The following is an 18,707-nucleotide window of genomic DNA, read 5'->3' as shown; positions in this document are numbered from 1 at the left end:
GCACACTGTCCAGCTTACAATAACCTTACACTTTGTGGGAGATTTAAGTAACTTATATGCTTCCCTTAACTCGTTTTTTAAGAGCAGACTTTATTTCAGCGTGTATAATTGTTTTGCTTAATTCTTTCAAGCACCTAGTGTACTTGCTTATATGAATGGATTAAACTAATAAGGGCTTTTAATGTTAAATATGGAAGAAATGATCTTTTGATGCCCTTGTTTATCATCAAAAACAAAAAAAAAAAAAAAAAAAAAAAAAGCCCCAAAACCCTGAAATCACACAAAGGAAGGGGTCAACCCAGAGCTCAGCACATCCTGATCAGGGACCTGGAGATTCTGAGTCTCCACAATACTTTTCTCTAGCTTGACCAGCAAACTGAGGTATCCAACAGCACACAACAAGTCAGCAGTAGGACCTTATTCCTTTTTACCTTGTGCTGCTGCTGGCATAAGGGGGCAGATTAATGCCCTTTTCCCAGTGCTTCCTCATTTCCTGGACTAACAAAGATGGGTGTAACCACTCCAAAAATACAGAGCTAGCATCACCTTGAGAATAGGCACTGAAATGAAAATGAATTTTATTTTTGCCCATCAGGATCTCCCGGCTGTGTGGAATTAGCCCTTCCAAGCCACTGGCTATTTGCTACTAAAATTAAAGGTGCATGCATTTTTTTTTTTTTGCCTGTGCTGAGGAAAACCTGCAGCCTTTGTTACTATATAGGTCAGAATACATTTCTCCTAACATCACACTAAATGAAAATAGTTTCCCATACCACCGCTGGGAAAGATACTGCCACTTCTCCATTCCCACACATCCAGCTCAATGAGATGACCAGATTCTTAAAACAATCCAGGTTTTTTTTAAAAGCAGCCTCCACCTGACAGAAGCTTCAGCCACAGAGAATGAAGCCAACGCTGAACAAATTTTAAATACGACCTAGTTGTGAAACTTTGTCTCCTTTAGGCGACATCGTGGAGATAAATCCGTATGCAGTAATAAGGGGGTGCCGAATTGAAGCAGCCAGTAAAACCTTGTTGCAGAAACAGAGAGAGTTTTGTTGTGAGCTTTTACCCACACACACTTCCCTGGGAGGAATTAAACCAACTTAGCCGTGCCAGGGCGAAAGGCCTTTGCAGAAAAATGATTTTGGAGGAAATGAAGCCTTCTTCCAATCACATAATTTTCTTGAAGTGTCAGAACCCTCCAATTCTTCAAACTTCCACCTTACAGACGGAAATTAAAAGCATGCTCCCGGTTGTCAAAACACACATTTACCATAAATAAATCCATTACTCACTGCAAGGTTCTCTCTGTATTAATTATACTGTCTTATGAGCAATTTCAGCATGAGGCCACTGAACTGCAAAGGCTTTGGCTGTGTGGCTCTGCCCTGACACTTAAGAAAATAATGCAGGATCCTCTGCTACGAAGAGTGGTAGAGCCACAGAACACATCTATTATTACAGAGAACTCGTGAAAATACCTTTTCTTATAAAAACTGAACCGTCAGTGGGCATCACCTATGCTGAACAAAACCAACCACACAGTCACCGCACTTAAGCATCCACAGATCTATGAAATGTGGTACAGGTTTACTGTGAGGGATTAGAAATACAGTGCTTATGTGCTTTTACATCAGTTTTATCAACTAACACCCAAAAAGAGTAAAAAATCAGAAGATTTGTGTCGCTTCCCCTTGAAGGACTGACACAAGCCACGACCACAGAAAGAAAAAGGAAAGGGAAAAAAATGGGGAAAAAAGAGGGGGGGAGGGGAAATAAGCAAGAAAAAAGAAAGAAGCAAGAAACAAGGGAAAAATGAAAGAAGAAAAAAAAAGAAAAAAAAAAAATCTGGTTTATTATCTTCTTCCTTTCAGTCATGAGCCCAGCCAACACACCTCAACAATCATTTGAAGCCAATATCTCCTAAACTTGCAAAAATATCTTGCACTTGACATGTGGCTTTTAAGGTCTGTATTAGTTTTTAAGAGCTTACAGTTTGTGGATTTTTAGCTTTCAGGGAGGGAGGGGTTTTTTTCTGGCAGAGATGCAGAGGACTACCAGAAACTTCCTATACACAAGTTGTTTTTCTTAACTGTGGGAAATGACAGCTCTGGTTTTCTAAATTCTACAGGTTTAGAAATAAAACTTATGTATAGGAAGTATTGGAAAACAGCGCCAGGAAGTGCTGACGTGTGACAGGAAAAAAAAAAAAAAAATCAATAAAATCATCAATAAAAATGGCTCAAATGTAAGCAATAAATTGGGGATTTCTGGAATATATTGTTTTCCACACTTAGCCAAAACTCAGTTTCTTATGGCAATTGGGACAGTTATTTATGCAAGTATTGAGTTCTGCTTGTCAGCAGTAACTATCCCAGACGTAGCCCCCAAATTTGTTCTAAATATTACGGTAAGATTTCCCTTCTGTCACCACGGACATCTTTGAATTTGTCTCTTTTCTTACACGTTCTGTGCCTCACAGACGAACTAAACTGAAGTTACAGGACACCTTTTATAGCTCATTATACAAACAATCTCTTTACAACACAACAAAGAATCAGAGATTGACTCATATTGATATTTACAGAACAAGAGGAGCAACACAAAAGCACAGCTGTCAGCAATGAGAGAGGAAAATAAGCACACTATTACTTAATATTACCGAAATAGCGTGGGACCTTCCACCCAGTTCTACAGCCCCAGGGGAAAGGAAAGGGTCTCTCTCAGTACAGCCCAAATACTAGGTGTGAAACCGGTGGGATTTTCCCGTGTCCTCCAACAAGAAGTTGTTGTCCACATCATGGTATGTCCATATCGTTCTTTGTCTTTACCTCAAGGCCAAAGTCACGTTATCCGAGCTGAGCTCAGATACTTCTGGGACAGATAAAACATTGTGCTGAAAGGACACAGTCAGCTACACGTGTCCCTCCGCCACCCTCCAGACCAAAGAAGGCAACCCTGTGACACAAAGACCCTCACCAAAATGTCAGTATTATGGATGATTACTAACTGGGGAACGCTGGCATCTCGGTATTCTGACAGAAACATGAAATATGGCGTATAAAACTTAGTTCTGTCAACTCCCCAAACAGTCTAAGTCTGCGAAAGGCAGAGTTTTGGATCATACAGATCGTATCACAAAACACTGTGAAGAGTTCTTCATTCTCGGGGAAATCCCAATTTTTCTGCCAGAGACAGTAATGGCCCATACAGGTCTGATGGAAAACAGCGCTCATTTTCAAGCTTTCCCGTTGAAGGATATGCAAATCACCCCAATTATCCGAAGCACCAACTTCACACGCTAAGGCACAGATAGGATTGTTTGGACAACAAGAGGACATGACTGTAACTGTGGCTTATTATCTTCCAAACATCCTGGCTGGTTGGTGCTGCATTTTGGCCTCAGGGACAGAAGCTAGCTCCTTCCCTTCCCAAAATATGAGACAGTACCACCCAAGGGAAGGGAAATCTCTCGTAGCTGTTGAGTGTGCCTGCAGCACACTGCGGAGCAGTTCTCTCTGTCCATGAGAAAACAAGATCACAGGCAGCCCGTAAAACACTGTGCCTAAACTACCTGGAATAACTTCCACTTGTCCCACTGGTTTGAGAAACACAGGTTGCCATCTCCCTGCCGCAGCAATCGCTTCTAAAAAACTGATTTATATTAGCTGTGGACACGTGCAGAGAGCTGGGGGGGAAGTGCACTGTAAAGCAGCCTGGTTTAGCAAAACAAAGCTAATCCATCAGGAGGAAAAAAAAACACCAAAAACCCCCCCACCACTTACTTAACCAACTTTAGAAATGTGCCAATAGGATTTGGACATAAAGGATTTGAAATACACACGCGTTCATTACTAACTCGTTAGAAGTTACCCAGGCGATGGTTTTCACATGAACCGCTGGTGACTTCCAGGGAATATGCAACAGGTAACTAAGGAAAGAAAAGCAAGGCTGCTGTCCAGAGGCTTACATTTGCTCAATGACTGCCATACATATTCATTAGCCGTGTCACTGGGAAGCGTTTATAATTCCTGAAACCCGAACAAAACAAAGGTCACCACCCAGCGAACAGCAGTGCAGAAAGCCAGCTGGCAGAACACACCGCAACGCTCTGATGGACTCAGGACCTGGAAAAGCAAGAAAACCAAAGCAACTAATTCACCTGGCATTTGCAGCTGACCCTCAGCACGGCCCCGTTTAGTGCCCCAGCACCAAACTCTGGCTGTGGAGGCGGCAGTAACTGGGCTCGTTACAGTTACCTGTGCTCTCGCCGATTTTGGGAAGCCCGAGTATGTGAGCAGAGGCAAAGTTCTGCTCTTCAGCCCGGTTCAACGAGTCCAACACCTTCCTATGCATTTCTGCCCTTCCATTACAGCTGGTGCCTGCTTAGCTCCACTCTGCCTCCCCCAGTCTGGGCTCCATCCATCTTCTGTCCCAGACTTTTTTCCTGTGCTCCCATCTGCTTCCTCAGGTCTCTGCATTCTTGCAGCACCACCTTCTCATTTCTTCTTCAAAACCAGCCAAAAAAAACCCACCCAAGAACAGGAAAAAACCCCCCCTCACCTCACAAAACCCCCAACCAATCAAACCGAGGTCAAAAGGCAAGAAACATATCCTATAAAATTAACTCTTGCAAAAAATGTGTATTATAAAATTGCAAAAATATGGATCTTGTCTAATTTTAAAAAAGGCACTTGATAGAACATTAATAAGAGTTTTATACAACTGTAGGCATTTAGTTCATTCCCTTTCGAATAGGAAAGGCATTTCATCCTCAGCTTAGACACTAAGTCTTCAATCATGTAAGAACCTAGTATTTGTAAACAAAAAAGCATGTCTGAAAATTATGCAATATTTTATGAGTCTGTCTGTGGTACGTTCCTTACAGAGCCCAGTGTATATGACTCAACCATTGTTTTTCACTTACTGGCCTCAGCTATCTTTCTACATTTACAAATGTCTAAGTTTATAGATGAAGAGTTTAGAAAATCTCTTAAAAAAAAAAAAAAAAAGTAGTCATATTGTAAAAGTGGGGGAAAAAAAAAAAAAAACAAAAAAACACATGAGGTGAAATACTTTGGTCAAAATTTGTTAACAAATTCTACTGTTGTTTGAGACAAGCAGCACAATTTGCGCCTGCCAGTAAATTTAGGGACAAGCTAGCCAGTCCAAACCTGCTCCCATAAAGCCTTTATTTGACTTGATGACATATCTTCACCTTGCATTCACTACCCACAAGAGATAAGTCACAGCTTTGGGAAGTAAATAATTTTCAAACCAGAAACAATGTCTTCTCCACTAATAACCATAACCACTAGTGAAACTTAACACAGGGAACACACTGCACTAGAAATACCAGTGTTGCTAATACTCTTATCTACCTGCTGTGCTAACAGGTTGGATCCCAGCAAAAGAGCTAATTCTGAAATAAAACAACTGAGAAAGCAGGACAAGCAAATAAACAAAAAATCCCGAATAATAAAAAAAAACCTCTGAACTTTTTCATCTCTTACTTATACAATTATTATATTGCCCAGACTTGGATTCAGGTAGAAGGAAAATAAAACTACACGTGAGTGTCTGTCTTGGACACAGCCCCTTGCTTCGATGTTACCTCAAGTTCCAAATGCAAGTCAAGACAGCACAACGGTGATAACTTTTTATGTGGGCCTTTCATCATTGCTTAACCTAGTTATTGTTCTACATAGAATTAAAACCAGCACAACACATTGAGCAGCCTAAAAAAAATATAAAAAAAAATAAAAAAAAAAGCAATCATCATGCTGCAATGATCAAGCAAAACTCCGTTTTCCCTTCTTTTATCAAGAGACCGAGTTTATCGATTTTCAGCAGGAAATCAGCAAACAAAGAGAACATGAACACAAGCTCCCCCCTCTTCTTTCTTTCCTCACAGGAAGGACAGTTATCACCTACCTGATACACGTCCATGCCGTGGCCAGCTCATGCCTTCTTTCTTTACACTTCGGATCATCACCTCGCCCGTAAGAGTAACTATAGCGGGATTCCTGAAGACCGCTTCCAGTAACTGTTCTACCTGATGGTCCATAAAGTGCATTTCACTCCTGAATTAACTCCAACAATGCACCACCACTACCAGGCTTTCAAGCGCTTGGAAAAGACCCTTCGGGTCATCCAGTCCAACCATTAACCCAGCCTGGTGGGCCAAGCCCATCACAAAACCAGGTCCTTAAGTGCCACGTTTAGGTTTCTTCAACATCTCAAGGGATGTCGACTCCAAGGCTTCATGATCCGATGCCTGCCCACCCTTTCAGCAAAGAAGCTTTCCCTAATATCCAGAACTGGTTTGTCCACGGAAATGCATAGCTGTATCTCCAAGCATGAATCCTGGGGGTAAAACCGCTGTCCTGGCAGAGCTGTAAAGGACACCAGGTATTCTGAATTGTCGGTCAACTTGATTACAAGAGCTCCTGAAGTTTAAAGCAAATTACATGGGACCTTCTGCCCCCGCTTTTCTCCGGCAGGGCACCGTGTGCCTTCACCTTACACCTACAAAAACCCCACTGTTTTCCTCCTCGCCAGCTCATTCTCCTCCTTCGTGTAACTTCTCCCTCCCATTCGTACCACTGGCAGACTGTGGGCGTAGGCTGCAGCCCTGAGACCACCCCGTTTCATGGCAGCAAAATGTTAATTTGTTTCAGCTGCTTGATCTAATTAACCCCAAGGCAGCGCCGTGTGAAGACACCATTAAGTGGAAAAGAATACAGCCCATGCCTAACTTCCCAGAACCCCAGTGTGGCTCTAAGTAAACAGACACTTGATCCCAGTGATAGGGGAAATTTTCAATGCTACTACTCAAAATTAATTTTGGTTTTTTTCTGTTCTACGTTCACAATTCTTCATTCCCCCCCCCCCGCTGACATTTTCCACAGCAAAAGTGTTACTGAGGAGGGCAGTAAACCTTAGCGTGACCATAAAGTGGTTTCGTTTTGTTGTAAATGAAATGGAGGAGAGCAAATAAGTGGGGTTTTTTGTTGTTGTTGTTTTGCATGATGGAGAATACATATTAAAATGGGTTAGAGAAAATAAGCTCCAGCAAAATCCCATGGGGTGGAGGAAATGTAAAGTCAAATTCTCTCAGGTAAATTTTCAAAATCGCAGCAGTGTACAAACTTTCAGTGTACAAACTACCTGGCACAAATTAGGAAAAAAAAAAGACAGCACTGCAACCTCAGCATTGCATCTCCACTTTTATTGGAAGGCAAAGACTGCATGCTCAGCCCAGAAACATGCAATAATAGAAGGACCTAGAGATTATTTTGAACCACTGCTTCATATCCAGCCGTGGATTACATACCAGAACACTTCAGCCAATTTCAAACAATGTGACCCTGGTTCAGTTACAGAGATTTACAGGTCTCCTGCATGAGTCCACTAAAGCCATCAAAGCTACATTACCTGCTTTGATGACAACTAAAAATACGTATAATGAACAGGAGCACTGCTTGCCAAAAACATCGTTAAAAATTGGTTATTTAATGTCAATAGCAGTTTTCCCTCTGCTGCCTCAGTTATGCACTGGAATGCCATCCAGAGAAATCAGAACAACAGCGACCAGCTCTAAAGACAAATAGGAACAGCAGCACAGACCACGGCTGAAATGGTACAATTGCTTTAGCAGTCCAAAGGCGACTAGCGCGAGGTAAGGCAGTCAGATTTAAGGTCATTTTTGCAGATGCTAGGGAGTCTGAAATACAATATTCCGCATAAACAGAAGGGGTAGGGAGTGCAACGATTTTTTTTTTTTTTTTTGGCAAAGCACAGATCTATCCTCCTTAACGTAAGGAATTATCTTAAATGATTAAAAAACTCCTATACTTTCCAGAACTCTTCTACAATCTCATTTGCCGTAGCCACCTCCCTTCCTCCTTTAGATGAAACGCAATGCGTTGGTGCCAAAACATCACAGACGATTAGATATGAGCTAAAGGAAGGAGAAAGAATATGAAAATAAAGAAAGCGGGTACGTATCGGTGATTCTGAAACTTGTTGGACAATTACATCCCCTTTCACCTTTGAAACTGATCATATGTCTTTTCACTGGGCCTTGGAGTACGCTTTGAAAACCAGTGTGTGAGCGCAGGTACTGGTTTATACAAACATAGAGGCATATCGGCTTCTGGGTTGCGATGCTGCCCGGGGTCAGAGGAAGGTTAAAAACCAGTTTTCTGCTCTTTTCCAAGGTACAAAATATCCAAGGACTTCCTGAATTGGCCCGAGATTTTCACAAGCATCATAAAGATGACGCAGAAAAACTACACCTTCAGAGCAGCACTGAACAATTGTTCCTCTGAATCTGAAGAGCGGAGGAAAATGAAGTTGAACTGTTCTATTAAACTTGAAGGGTTGCTGTATGGCACAAAGTACAAGTAATGTAGGGAGGAGACGGAAAAGTGAAGCCGGGAGGAGGGGTAGAGGCACAGCCCCGCCTTCCATCAGTGAAAGCACAACTCCAGCAGGCTTCAGCTGATGAGAGCTGAGAACTTGCAGGACAGAGCTCTATACGAAAACCCTACAGAAAGTGATTTAAAAAAAGAGAAAATAAAAAAAAAAAAAAAAAATAAAACCCTTGACCTGTTGATCTTTCTGCTTATTCCCTTAGTTATTCTGAAAGTCATAAATTCGAGCCTCTTTCCTACTCTGGCTGCGCTGCGGGTGTGAAGAACTGACAGCAAGCAAACAGCAATAGATCATCCGTGCTACCAACAGCACTGCAGCATCAGCTTTAGCACTCTCACAAACTCCTAGAAAATTCTAAATTCCTATGGGTGGACACACTTCTCTCAGGTCGGCTGAAGATGGAAGCATTCTTATCTCCTCGCCAATTTTAATGGCGTGTGGAGGCAAATAAAATCAGTCTGAAAGAGGGGAGACTTCAAAGAAGGCAGCTCCTCCTGTAAGCACAGAATTTCAGCAGCTGCAATCCTATTAACTGCTGCACGTTTAAAAAGACATTTTCTCTTAAGCCCTACGAAACTGAGTTTCAACAATTCAGAAAGCAAACAGGAGCAGTTTGTATTGACTTTTGAGTTACAGACATCGGGAAATTAAAATAAGTGAGAAGGAAGCCAGAGAGCAAAGTTACATGATTCAGCAGCTCAGACAAACTAGGAAAATATATATTTCCAGTTGTCAAGGCTCCCAAATTCCCACTGATATCCCACAGATAAGCATGCTGCTTATCTGAACAGCCCGTGAGATCCCAGACTGCAGAAGCGCTGGCGGTCGGTAACTCCAGGCGCGGATCGTACCTCACATTTCACCTCACAAAGCAGCACACTTGAAGGATTCCAGCCAGCAGCTACCGCCTGCCAGGCCTGCTCTTAAACCTCTGCTAATCCAAGCACACCTCTCGCGTCAATTATACACGCTGGAGTAACGTGCAGCCCAATGTCTTCTACGCGCGAATGTTTACAGAGGAGCGAGCCCTGCCTCCTTCGCTGCCTCCGTGTTTCAGTGTCTGTGCTCAGGAGCAGACCCGTGCCCTGACACCAGGCGTGACTTAGCTGAGGTTCAACGCGCGCTCCCAGGTGAGCGCGTTTGAACCAAGAGGTCCCAGATGTTTATCCTGGGATAAGGGTCGAGTTTCACAAGAGGATTAAGGTGTCGTAAGACCGTGCTACCCACGGGACGCACAGTCAAACGAATGATGGATCTGATCCAGCTGAAAACTAACCCAGGAGCAAAGGAAGAGGCGCGTGTGCCCTCCCCACCCGCTCAGTGAAGCCGCCGGCCGTGGGGCTCCACAGCGAGAGCCGCCCTCGGCAAAGGCAGCAAACACAGCCGCGACCAGAGGAGGAAAGAGGAGACTTCCTCAGCGCTGGCAGCTCAGGTTACACCAGCTGAAGCCGTTTGTGAAGCTTTGGGTCAAGTTACTGTAAATCGAGGTTAATCTAAACGCAACCCATTGTCCTAACACAATCGCGTGTTAATATATTTTGGCGCTGCGTTAGCGGGACGGCGTTTTGATGTGTTCCAGGCGAAGCCGCTCTTCCTGAACTGAACGATGCTAGAATTTCGCTGCAGGACTTTCAAAGCGTCATGGTCAGCCTGAAGCTGGGATTTCACTAGGACTGGGTAGCCGACGTCAAAATGCAGCTTGCCCTGCTCCAGCTACGGCTGGTAATAACCCAGGCCACTGTCTTTGACAGGGACACACTTTTCCGTCAGAGCATTAAAGGTCATCAGAGGCTAGCAGTGCTTGAAGTGAAGAGTCTCTTCATTCCTTTCAGTTTGCTAAACTGAAACCTATTGTGCTGACTAGCTGCAAAAGGAGGTCAGCACAAAAACTCCTTGTCCTAAAGGACAGTAATCACACGGGCACACCAAGCGCGAGTGGGTATGAAAAGGGGAAAATAAATGGGAGAGGCCCGTGGAGTAAGAAAGACACAGAGTTCCACCCCAACAGGAAAAGGAAGATAAAAAAGGGTTACACAATGACCTCTTCTATGATGCTTACGAAAGAGAAGGAGCGTTGCTGGCCTGGGATTTAATTCTGGTACCATCCCTGCTGTGTATGTACTACTGACTTTACCCCTGTGTGAGCAAGATCAGACATAGCTCATTAACTGGAGAGATGCTTAATCCTACTTAGTCATCAGGCATGAGTAAGGGCCACAGGTATTTGACCTCTTGTGGAAAATATAGCAAAACAGCTAAAAAATCTCTTCTTTTTTCATCTTTTGGCGATGCCTGAGAAATAGACTTTTCCTGTAGTGCGAGTGATGAGCTCCTAAGCACCTGTAAAGCAAGCTGAATAGCAATACCACACAAGAAAGAACACAAGAAAGGATGTGCTCCCGTTTGTGAACATATGCACAAAGGTACATATTAAATACAGCAGGTGTAAGCTCCGACAAACTCCTCACAAGCCTGACATGCTGCAGCACTCAATTCCATGGCTGGCATTATCCATGGACCCCTAAGACAAATGAAGATGTTCCACTTTTCACTCCGGATACCTTTTTCAACAAAAGGAAGAGACTCAGGTGGAGGGAGGAGCTACTTTTCTGTGGTGGGATATCTACCAACCAGGAAGACACATAACCAGATTTCTGTGCCCATTTTCCTTCCCTAGGGTAGGAGTGCAGCGTGATCATGAACTTCTGGAAGGCAGAGCGTTAGCCCAGAGTGGCGAAAGAGCAGGACTGGAAAATACCACGTATTTCCAGCCGTGTCTTCTCTGACTTTAAACTAATTCTGAGTTGACACAGTATGCTTTGGCAGGGGAACAGAAAAGATGATCTAATAGGTCATTTGACTTCTGCTGCTAATTTCCCTGATCTAAATAACATTTTAGGTTTGGGTGTTTAAAACACAAATTCCTAAAAACTGGGCTTAGGGTTAGAAACTGAGAGTAAGACGGTGGCTATCAAACCCACAATAATGCTAAATTTAAAAAGTCTTGAAGAGCCTTAAAATAGGAAAAAGAAGCTCCAGCCTCTTTATAGCTCACAAGAGAGCTCAGATGCAAATAAATGTGCACTGGAAGACCAATGTGATAATTACACATGCCACTGGACAAAAAACGCACAACAGTCACGGGGATAAGAAGAGGTGATAACGTCTGCAGTTGTTATTATGTATTTTGCTATTATATAGTAAACATACATTATTTATTCTATATATAATGCATGTGTATACACACACACCTACAACCTCTGAACCCCACACAATAACTTGGATGCAGAGCCAAGAAGACTCTTGCACTGAAAGAAGGAAACAAGAAAGCAGATCAGCCCACAAAGAACCAAAGAACTGATATAATGTGTTGATATTTCCTGGAACCAACCCAAAGATGAGCAGCAGAGTTCTGGGTGATTTGCAAATTTTCCCTATACTTCATCTGAAAGCCAGGCTGGCACAGCACTTTAATAATCCAACTCAAAATCACAGAAAACAACTTTGGTTTTTGCCAGGTTGAACTGGGGTGAGGGGGAAAGGTCCCCGCAGACATTTATAAACTGTTTTAAGTTCTGCGCACACCCCAGTCTATGCCTGTGTGTGAGCAAACAAGTTCTGTAACCCACTGCCCGCCTCCATAGAAGAGGTCGGAGTAGTTATAAATCTAGGTATTTCGAAGTTCAGCAAGCGAAAACTTTCTCTAGAACAAGACACACACAGATTATATGTTCCTTTAATTTGCTTTGATTAAAAAAAAAAAAAAAATTAGAAAAAGCATTTCTTGCTGTGCTGATTGTGTTGGTTGTCATTTAATCCCAATGGGGCTTCTTTTCCAAATCATGCAGTTTAATAATATGAGGGTAAAAATCCATTAATTATTTTTGTGTGAAGAGTAAAGCAGTAGCAGATCTGTGACTGTTCCACTGTAAAACTCTCCACTGGAATTTGCGACAGAATAAGGAAAAGGAGAAAAACTCCTTAAACGTAGAACTTTTCCCTCGTTAAATAGATAATTAATTAAAAGGTTAAATTAAGTTGACTTGTTTTGCTAAATAAAAATTATGGTGCACATAAACAGTTAACCTCACCACACTGTTGCACTTGCTAGAAATTAAGAAGTTTGGAAGTTCTCATTCGGTTTTACTGCAAAAAGCATAAACGTCTCAGAGAAAATATTCTCCAACTGCTTAAAAAAGAGTAATTCTTTGGGCTTTGAGTATTGCTTTCATGTTCCCGTGGATGTTCCCCAATGTTCTTAGACATTAGTCAAAAATCATAATTAACACTTTACGAGCGAAACGAAGCAGATGATGTGTCTGGATTGGATTTTTTTGGCAACATTTGTGTATTTTCTTAAAAAAATGGAAATGGGTCATTTTTTGTAATAAGGCGGTAGAATTTATGTTTTTAAGATTAAAAGCATAGGGCGCATTGAGTACAATTAAGTAACATGAAAATCGTAGCACAGGAATTGAGTTCCGATCAATTTCATAGCGAACTACCCCTTAATTATTAGGCTGCTCTTAGCTCTCCAAATGTCCCAAGCAGAAAGAATCTCCTAACAGCGAGAGCTGAAACTGCACTTCCTCCTTTTGTTATTTTGTTTCTACAACTTTCGGGTTATAGCTTTGGCTTTCTGTCCCACGTCTCCAAGGGAAGACCGATGACCCGCTTATCTCAAAATCCTGACTCGAACGCCTCGGCGCCGGGCCTTGGGAACAAGGGGAAAGGACAACCCACCCCGAACCGAGGCCCAAAAGCGCCCGAACTGCTCCGGGGCTGGACGGGGACACAGCGCTCCACAACGCTGCCCCGGAGAGAAGTCACTGCGAGAGAGAACGCCTCCCGAGCCTCCAGCCCCCTTCCTGTATCTTGCGGCTACGACGGGAGATGTGCAAAGGGATGTGAGGACAGTCGGGCTGACGAAAAGATGGTCCCCGCTCCCGGGCTTTCGGGAGTGACTCTGCGGCTGTCCCGGGAGTAGGTGTGAGCCGGGGCAAAGGACGGCGGCGCCGCGCCGATTTAAAACCCTCGCTCCGGCGGAAAGGAGCCGGGGGGAAGAGAAGAATCCCGCTTACGCCTGGCTGGTAACATCAGGAAAGCAACAAGATGTCAGTGAGGTCGTTCTACTTCCTGTTTGCGAGGCGCACACGCACGCACCCCGCCGCCCCCGCCGCTCGCTACGGCTGCTGCCCGCGCCCCCCCGGCCGCGCTCCCTCCGCATCCCCGCATCCCGCCCGGCCTCGCCGGGAGCTGCGCCCAGCCGCGCTCCCGGGCCCGGCAGGCGGGGGCAGCGCTCGGCTTTTGTCCGCCGCCGGCGGAGCGATCCCCGCTTCCAGCCGCGCCAGCGTGAGGAAGCGGGGCTGGGGGCCGGCGAAGCGCCCGGCAGGGCGGCGGGAAGGGCGGCCCGCGGGGGGAGGAGCCGCCCGGCACCGAACCGGCACCGCGGCCGGCGCTGGGGGCGAAACACAAAGCCCCCTCCTCTCACGTACGGGTGGGGGGCGAGAGGAAGGGCCGCCACCCCGCCGCTTTGTCACACGGACCTCCCCCGGGGGGGCCGGCGGCAGCTGCCGCCCTGCCGGACCCTCCCGCACGGCCGCGCCTCCCCGCGCAGCGGGGGAAGGCGAGGGGAGGGAGGGACGTGCCGAGCTTGTAAACCGCACGCTGCCATCGCACCTCCCCTCCTCCCCGCCGCTCTCCGCCGCCCATTGTGCGCCCGGCAGACGGCGAGCGCCCCGCTGCCCCGTGCCCGCCCCCGAGCGCCGGGGACACGTCGGGACACACACGCGTGTCCCCCGCGGCACTGCCGCCCGCCTGTCCCCGCCGGCCGGGACGGGCACCGCCAGCCCCCCCGCCGGAGCCGCCGGCTATAAATAAAGCTCCGCCGGAGCGCAGGGCCCGGCTCCCCCCGCACCTCCTCTTATTATTCATCATCGGCGCAGCCTGGGAGTGGGAAACTCCGCTTCCTACTTGCCGCTACGCTCCTACCGGCTCAGCCTCAGCCCCCGCCCCCTTCCCCCCCCCCCCCCCCCCTCCGCTCCTCGCTAAGCTCCTTAAATCCCAAGGAAACTTTGGGAAGCGATTCAGCTCGCGTGGGGAGCCGGGCTGCCGCACGCCGGGGCAGCCCAAGCGAGAAGCCTGCCCAACTTTTCCTCCGGCCGCCAGCGCCGGCTGCGGAGTCACCTTCCACCTTCCTCCGCGGCGGGATTTAAAGGCGGCCAGCCCCCCGCGCGGAGAAGCCGTGGCGAAACACGCACGCACACACACACACACACACACGAAACCCTCCCCCGGCTCCCGGCGCACGCCTGGCACCGCTCCTTCCCCCTTACCCCAGAGCAGTTCTGCCCTTCCGAAGGGTTCGGGGAAGGGGGAATTGCCCGCTCCCTCCACCCCGGCCCGTGAGAAGTTGCGAAGCGTCCCGGCAGCTCCCGCTTGCCCGCCGGAGACCCTGCCACCGCCAAAGTTCAGCCGAGCCTCCTTGACAAGCTCCGGGGCCGACCTCCAGCTCGTCCCGGCGGACGACGCGGAGCGGACAGCCCCCCCCCCCCCCTCCGCCCCCCGGGCCCGCATCCCCTTACCATGATCAGCGTGTGGTTCCTCTGCTCCGCCGTGGGGGGCTCGGCATCTTGCTGCTGTTTGCTCTGGTGCTGTTGCTTGCCGCCGGTGCCCGTCTTCTTGGCCCTCTGCTCCAGGGTCCGCTGGTAGAGGCTCACCGTGTCCCTGCGCTCCAGCTCCAGCTGCTCCGCCTGGGCTTGCTGGTACCTGCTCTCGCAGTTGACATGGTGCCGCCGGCAGCCCTCGATGCGCTGCCTCAGCCGCTCCACCACCGTGCTGTGCTTGGGAATGCCGCCGCTGTTGGCGTTATTGTTACCGGCAGCGGCGGCAGGAGGGCCGTGGGGAGTGCTGCTAACCCCGATACCGGCCCCGCTGAGGCTGCTGTTCAGGTTATTGTTGATGCAAATGCTGCTGCCGTTCGCGGCGGCAGCGGGGGCTGCAAAATCCCCCATCCTCGTCCCCGCGCACACTATTTTGGAAGAACTTTTTATCCTACGCTTCACACGCACAGTCTCTCCCCTCCGGGGTCCTGATGGGATACTTTTCAGAGGACCGGGGAGGGGGGGGAAGGGGGCACCATCATGTATCAGGGAAACAGCGATCCCAAGCAAATGTTTCTCTTTTCCCCCAGCCAATCCCTCTCGAGAAGCTCCAAAACATTAAAAAGAGAGAGGGAAGGGGGGAGGGAAACAGAGAAGGTGCTAAAAGGTTATCGCCGGCAGCACAACCAACAAACGCACGCACACAAAGCACGACAAACTAAGCGGCAGCAATTCGGGCTAGCAAACTCCGGGAGGTATCAGACCAGTTCCTCTCCTCCTCTTTCTTTTTTATAATCCATTATTTCAGAACAGACTCCACGAGATTTCCGGAGATTTCGCCAAAAGCCTTCTCTCCCCATGGATAAGGAGGAACACGCGCCCCTCCACATGCACACGCATACACACCCGTTCACACGCACCTTCGCGCACACACATCCGAGCACGGGCACACGCTGGGCACACGCGGCACACTCACTCGCACTCCACGGCATCAAAAGACAGGCAAAGCCGCTTGCTTATTGTATTTTCCTTCTGGAAAAAAGTTTTGGTGTTTATGCCGCACCGCGTTCGCAAAGTACTTTGGCTGCTCAGTTGCATTTCAACAGGAACCTAAATAGCAAATCCTCGGGCTGGGGGAAGTAAACACATGAACAATCCGGACCGAGCTGGAGAGGAGAGAAAAAAAAAAAAATAAAAAGAAAAGGAAAAAAAAAAGTAGCGCTCTGAAGTCTCTGCCAAACGCCGAGCTGATACAGCCTAGCGCTTTGCTCTGTCGTGCTGGCTGCCGCTCCTCCTGCCACCATCACAATGATCAAATGCTCTCCTCCTCCACCTCCTCCTCCTCCATGCCAGCGGAGTGATATCAGGACAGGAGCGCTCAGTAAACACCGCAGCGGCGGCGGCGGCGGCGGCAGCGGCGGCGGCGGCTCCTCGGGGCCGTGAGGCAGGCCCGGGGACAAGGTGCAAAACCCGGCACGGACGGCGCCCAGCAGCAGGAGCGGACGCGGCGCCTTCCCCGCGGCGGCGGGCGGCGAGCGGGGCCCGACACCTGCCGGCCCCGCGGCCTCCCCGCACCGGGGGCGGGCGGGGCCGCGCCGGAGCTCGGGGCCGCGCCGGAGCTCGGGGCCGAGCGGCGTGTGCCGCCTTTCCCTTCGGTGTCAACTGTTGCGTAATGGATGGGGAGCGCGGCGCGGAGCCCTGCGCCTCCCCGGCACGGGGCTGAACTTTCTATTTTGGACGGCGGGAGAAACATGACACGCCGGGCGGCAAACATTCTTCCCGGAGAACGGGGGACGCCTCCGTGGAGAGCGCGGGTGATTAATGGATCGAGAATAGCATCCCGGGAATCTAGTTTTTAAACCGTTTTGCGGACAAAGCTGTCGCGCCCGCGACTGTCATTGATTGTTATTTTTCCACCTAGCCCTGTGAGAAATGCACTCCCGGTTTTAAAAACGCGTCTGTACAGAATTATCTCAGCCGTGTTCTCTAACGTGCCGCCGATATAAAGGAAATCGGGAACTCGTGCATTAGTAATGTAATCTGATTTAAACCGTCTTCATTTTTGCCATTGCAGCCTGGCATAGGATACTATTTCTAAGATACGGTGGCGAAGAGCAGTCTTTGTCTTCTTTAAGTGCTCGGCAGAAGGAAATTCGGGGTTGTTTTCGTGCCTATTGCCACAATTCATGACTATGTTGAGACGGAGCATAACAGTGAAGCAATAAAAATAGCAATTAGTACCTTCCCTACCTTGAGAATAACAAACGCATCTTCCCCTCAGGAAAAAAAAAAAAAAAAGGAAGAAAAAATAAAAAGAAACACCCCCCCCCCCCAACTTTTCTGTAGTACCAGTTTGAGAACCGCAGTGAAGATACTTAAAGTTCTTCACGATCACCGATTAACTACGTTATCACAGAACAAGCAGGGGGAAATCACAGCTCTTCTCAGAAGCAGCGTAAGAAGGCGGGGAAACTGCAATCCTGAGTCAGTTACAGAGATTCGTGCCTCTCTTCATTTGGAGACATTTGGGGGATGTGTTGTAATCCCTCCAGTAACTATTGAGTTCAACAGTTAAGGTTCAATGTAAGAATAGAAAGAGGAGGGGAAAAGAAGGGGGGGGGGAGGCATTTGAGTTTTGAATTTATATATTTATATTTATATTTAATAACAACAACAACAACTGAAACGGAAAATGTAATCAGGCCAGGGAGGCAGAGGGCTGTGAAGTAGGGTTAACTTAGAGCGAGTACTTTTTGGATTCCTCGGCAGTGCCCCCTGCAGCCCGCAGCTCGTGTGCTGCAGCCTGGCTCCACGGAGTGCTGGGCAGCGCTCGAGTCCAAAAAAAGAAGCGTTTCTCACACCCGCAGGGTCAGAAGCACATGTAAAAGCAGTAGTCCCCTTGCAGACTGCTTTTTCGGTGCATTTTACAGAAGTTGTCTTCTTTTCCTGTGGCCACAATTAATAGCATTTTTCAATCTCTATGAAGACACACAAACACACCTTGACTTCCAGTATGTCACTTCGGCAGCTGTCAACGTGGTAATTTTTAAGAATTTTTAAGTGTAAGCTGTATTGCTATAGGATTTAATTTCAGCCTGTTAAAAATGTAGGAACTTTTTTCTCTCTTGGCTACATATCCTGGTTCTGCCAGGCTGCACGGCCCAAGGGTGATGATTTGAGTAAAACAAGTTTTGAGTAAAAGTAACCAGTGCTCAGTGTTAGAAGTTTTGCAAACAAATAAATCGCCAGTTTTGTGGAAATAAAATCCCAAAGAAAGGAAGAAAGAAACAAAACACAAGGTTCCCCCAACAAAACCCCTCCATGTGAATACATTCAAAAACCATTTGATTCTGATTAAAAGGTTTGTTTTTTTCATTGGCTGAGGTTAAAGCAAAGCTGAGAAGATATGTATCTATTTCCCCATTTTAACAGCACAGTGGTGATTCCTGCATTACTCTACACTACAGTGTTTTATAAGAAAAGGCGCTCCCTCCTGTATCTAAAGACAGTCAACAGAATCAACACTTCATTAAAAAATGGCAGTTGTCCTCTGTTATTTTACAGCTGTCATCCAGCACCTAAGAGCCAACTAAAAATTTTCTTCTGACGGGAGGTTTTTCTTTGAAAGCCAAGTATTGAGTGGCAGTTGTAAAACAGCATAAT

General features: G+C 47.2%; 1 protein-coding gene across 5 annotated transcripts in view; it reads right to left on the bottom strand.

Annotated features, from left to right (window-relative positions):
- The window catches only part of MAML3 (mastermind like transcriptional coactivator 3), a 232,396-nt gene extending 215,940 nt beyond the window's left edge, over positions 1-16,456 (bottom strand). For 3 of the 5 annotated variants that reach the window (XM_040064986.1, XM_040064987.1, XM_058420704.1), the window contains exon 1: positions 15,027-16,456. In XM_040064986.1, coding sequence (XP_039920920.1) covers positions 15,027-15,455 — 429 coding nt within the window. In that variant the 5' untranslated portion in view covers positions 15,456-16,456. Of the gene's footprint in view, positions 1-5,937; positions 6,625-15,026 lie in introns of those variants that run through there. The other 2 variants (XM_040064988.2, XM_058420705.1) reach the window with 2 other exon arrangements.
- Positions 16,457-18,707: the final 2,251 nt, after the last annotated feature.

Source organism: Hirundo rustica, chromosome 5 (genome assembly GCF_015227805.2).
Source record: "Hirundo rustica isolate bHirRus1 chromosome 5, bHirRus1.pri.v3, whole genome shotgun sequence".
NCBI lineage: Eukaryota > Metazoa > Chordata > Aves > Passeriformes > Hirundinidae > Hirundo > Hirundo rustica.
The sequence above is the reverse complement of the archived record's forward strand: the minus strand, read 5'-3'. Positions and strand labels throughout refer to the sequence as shown.